This window comes from Sinocyclocheilus rhinocerous, unplaced genomic scaffold, assembly GCF_001515625.1.
Source record: "Sinocyclocheilus rhinocerous isolate Xijiao unplaced genomic scaffold, SAMN03320098_v1.1 scaffold1565, whole genome shotgun sequence".
NCBI classification, from domain to species: Eukaryota; Metazoa; Chordata; class Actinopteri; order Cypriniformes; family Cyprinidae; genus Sinocyclocheilus; species Sinocyclocheilus rhinocerous.
This window is the reverse complement of record NW_015655464.1, coordinates 195,754-199,654: the sequence shown is the minus strand read 5'-3', so window position 1 is coordinate 199,654 and position 3,901 is coordinate 195,754. Positions and strand designations below refer to the sequence as shown.

The window sequence follows — 3,901 nt, the reverse complement described above, 5'->3', positions numbered from 1 at the left end:
CGCTGAGCGGCCGGGTCACCGGCTCGGCTCCTCAGCGAAAACCTGGTATGCATTGCACCGGCTACCTTTTTATGCTCACGCTGTGATCTGCAGCAGCTGGATGCAATAATTGCATGCCAATGTGCATTGGCTCGTTTAGTTACACTCGAAGTAGATTGGTCTCTCGAAGCGAGATCCCAATTCCAATTCGTCGGTCGCCGACGTGACGTCTCCGTTCCCTCCTTCATGGAACGAGGGTTACATACATAACCGAGACATTACTCTGGTCAGTCCTGCTATGACGTCAATCCTGTTGCTGTCATTCATTTTTTTTTAATTGTATGATATTTTGATATTTGATATGGCCTTCCAGGTTTTTCCATTGTAACTTTATTGTATTTTGGACAAAGCCCTTTTTTTAACATCTCTCTTGTAAAAATAGATATTTTTTTCTTAATTGACATGCAATCACCCTCCAAAATTAGGATGTTCTTGGTCATCTGAAAAGAGGTGAAAAAAGGGACTAAAATACTGCTCATATATGTAAAAACTATTACACAGTTCTAATGAAAACTATAGTATATAGTAAGGCTTGTGTCTGTAACAGGGATGACACAAATATCACAATAAGTCATAAAGTAAGAAATTACATAGCCTGAGATGGCACAATTAAATTTCTTGTCCTCTTAAGCTGTCTTCATTTCATGGATATTTTTTTTAAATGTTGATTAAACTTATTTTATATTTTTATTTTTCCAAGTTGACAAGGCAGCGATTTCGCGGAATGACCCTTAAATTAGTCCTACAAAAGTTTTACCTTATCCTTACCAAAATAGAAGCATGTTTCTTGATTGGGCTGAAAGAATTTCCCACAGGCCTTAGCATGGACATCAGCCCCTTTTTTAACCAGCATCTGTACAAATTTTGCAATCCTCTGTTCAATTGCAACATGGAGTGCTGTCTGACCTGTCTCAAATAGATCAGTCGATAACATTGCAAAATGAATAGGTTGGACATGTTAAATATGATCAATATTCTGTTGATTTATAAAAAGTAAATTACTAATGTTAGCTAATATAAAACTAGATCTAATAATAATAATTACACTAATAAAAACATTATGTAAAGTGAAGCTGTCTCTGACCTTTGTAGTAACTGTCTGTGTAGGCAGCATTGACAAAATCTTTTAAATCTCCCGTTTTCTCTGCAATTTCCAGCAGATGTTCAATAGTGTCATTCTCACCTTCCTTCAAATTTAAAAGTGCTTTCAGCAGAGCTGTCTTTCCATTGGACTTATCTAAAGAAGTTATAAAAACAGTTCTTTCATTATTTAATAAATATCTGTCATGAATTCACAGTACTCTTCTGTGCATTCTTTGTATACTATACCATTCAGAAGTTTGGGGTAAGGTTTTTTTTTTCTCAAAGAAATTAACATTTTATTCAGCAAGGGCACAATAAATTGATCAAAAGAGATGCTTTTCTTAGTTTGCACAGTGAGTTTTAAATCAGCATATTGGAATGATTTCTGAAGGATCATGTGACACTGAAGACTGGAGAAATGGCTGCTGAAAATTTAGCTTGGCCATCACAGGAATTAATCACATTTTTAAATATACAGAGCAGTTATTTTAAATTGTAATAATAATTCACAATATTAGTGTTTTTACTGTATTTTTGATGCAAAATGCAGCCTTGGTGAACATAACTGACTTCTTTCTGCTGAGACCAATCAAATTATACTTCATTTATAAAATAGTTCTAATAACAGCTAGAGCTGTGAGAATAAGAGCTAATGGATCATCTTAATGTGCCTTTTTGTTTCAAAAACCAGTTAAAAGAGGAAGGGTACAAAAATAATTCAGATGGAAACTCTGTGACAGGAAGTCACAGTATCAAAGGAAATGCAAAATTAGTTTCACTGGCTACATATATATGATTTGAGCATATTCTAATTTTACTAGCACATTAAATAAGAACTCAAATTCCTAAAATCATTAGGGAAATGTAATTGTGTAATATAGTCATAAGAGCATTCAGTCACTGTTCCTCATTTTAGGCACAGACTATAAACAATAGATAACCATAAAATAGACCTCTGAGAAATGGCACATTATTCAGATTTGTCAAAACGAGGATTGATGTTTAATGTGCATATCAAAGTAAAGAAAGGGTGTCAAGGATACTAGAAATATATTTAAATCAGGAACAGAACTGAGCATATTCAGTCTGTATGTGAAAGCACTCCTCAATGGGTGAGGCAGCACAGCTTGTTAAAGACTCTAACAGATATTTGATGGACAAATTATATTAGTTAATGTTGTTTTATGCTAGATGATGACCTGATATGCAATTAGAAGATGCTGGATAGTCTTACTTAGTAAAGTATTATGACATGGCCTCTCTGTAAATGGGTTCAGATAACATTACAGCAGAAACTGTACATTACGCAGACACCATCTTTAGATCATCTCACTGTTATCATATGTTATCAGTTTTAAAAAGACAAACGTTAACTGATCTGCACAAATATGGACTAAAGTAGATCACAAAAACATTAAAAAATTAAATAAACCTAAGGCATTTGGCAGCAAAAAACAACTTTACAGGTTTTAATGTGATTTGCTACAATAGCAAAATCTGAATTTATTTAAAAATTGCTGTAAACTTAAGAGTAAAGTATGAAACATTTGTACTCACCAATTAATTTCTGTTTTTTTAATCCGTTAGATGAAGTATCCAGTATTGATGAGCTTGATTCCTTTAGCACGATAACTTGCTCTCTCTCTCTCTCTCTCTCTCAGTGTCAGTCTCAGAGAGGAAGAGGGCAAGATGTTCTGAGGTTGCTGAGAGCCTTACAGAAAGGCGGGTTGTATTGATTTTTTGAGTATGTTGTTACGTATGTTCTGCCATGTCCACGCCTTGTAGCTGATTTGTCATCTGCTCACAATGCACTAAAAGTAATCAAACTCCTTCTTAAAATGCTTCATTTTCATCTAGCAACACTATATTCTACTACATATCTTAACTATCCAAATGATCAATTATACATGTGCTGGAATGCATATAATATCGTACCTCTGAGCAGCACGTTTGGTTTGGAGCAGCATTCAGGTCACCTACACTTGTTTGTTGAGACGGTTCTGTTGAGCAATTTCACTTTCTTAGCGTGCAGAGTTTCCTGTATGACACTGGAGGACTGTGGCAGAGTAAGGCGGTTTTGCCCCATGCATGGTGGTGTAGGTGAATACATTATGTGAACTAAATGAAGCTGATCTGTACCTCCTACAGAAATTTCAGTTATAGTCATGTGCAGCACATGAAATATACCGCATAAGCTCAATTATGACAAAAGAATGACCAGAAAAGCCACATGAAATGTGATGATATATTCCAACGTTTTATTAACATTTGAAATGCCACTGAACATGTAAACAGAATTTTTTGTAATTTCAAGGCTTTGTTCAGTCATTTAATGGAATTCAGAAATATTTGTAAAAAATATTTTGTATTTTACAACACAATGGTTTTGTATTGCACTCAACGACAATAATTATATAATGAGTGTGTAAATTGAACAATAGATAAACAAATCTGACCCGTTTTAGTAAAACAAAAATGTACTAATAAATCAAAGTTACATTAATGATATAGTATGTAGTATAAAAAATAAAAATAAATTATTTTATAAACTGAATGATACAATATTAATATAGGTAACACTTTATTTTAAGGTGTCCTTGTTACAAATGTTACATGCACTTACTATTATAATAGCAATTAATTATGCATAATTACATGCAAGTAACCCTAAGCCAAACCCTAATCTTAGCCATACAGTAAGTACATGTAGTTAATTAATATTACTCAGTACTTAAATGTATAATTACACTGTAACAAGGACACCTTAAAATAAAGTGTA

The 3,901-nt window shown here is 33.7% G+C and overlaps 1 protein-coding gene across 1 annotated transcript in view; it reads right to left on the bottom strand.

Annotated features, from left to right (window-relative positions):
- Positions 1–2,439, bottom strand: part of LOC107718347 (transient receptor potential cation channel subfamily V member 1-like) — a 37,600-nt gene extending 35,161 nt beyond the window's left edge. The window contains exons 1-3 of the mRNA XM_016525393.1: positions 2,429–2,439; positions 1,124–1,299; positions 808–945 (exon numbers count right to left, since the gene is read on the bottom strand). Coding sequence (XP_016380879.1) covers positions 808–945; positions 1,124–1,299; positions 2,429–2,439 — 325 coding nt within the window. The remainder of the gene's footprint in view (positions 1–807; positions 946–1,123; positions 1,300–2,428) is intronic.
- Between the last annotated feature and the right edge of the window lie 1,462 nt (positions 2,440–3,901).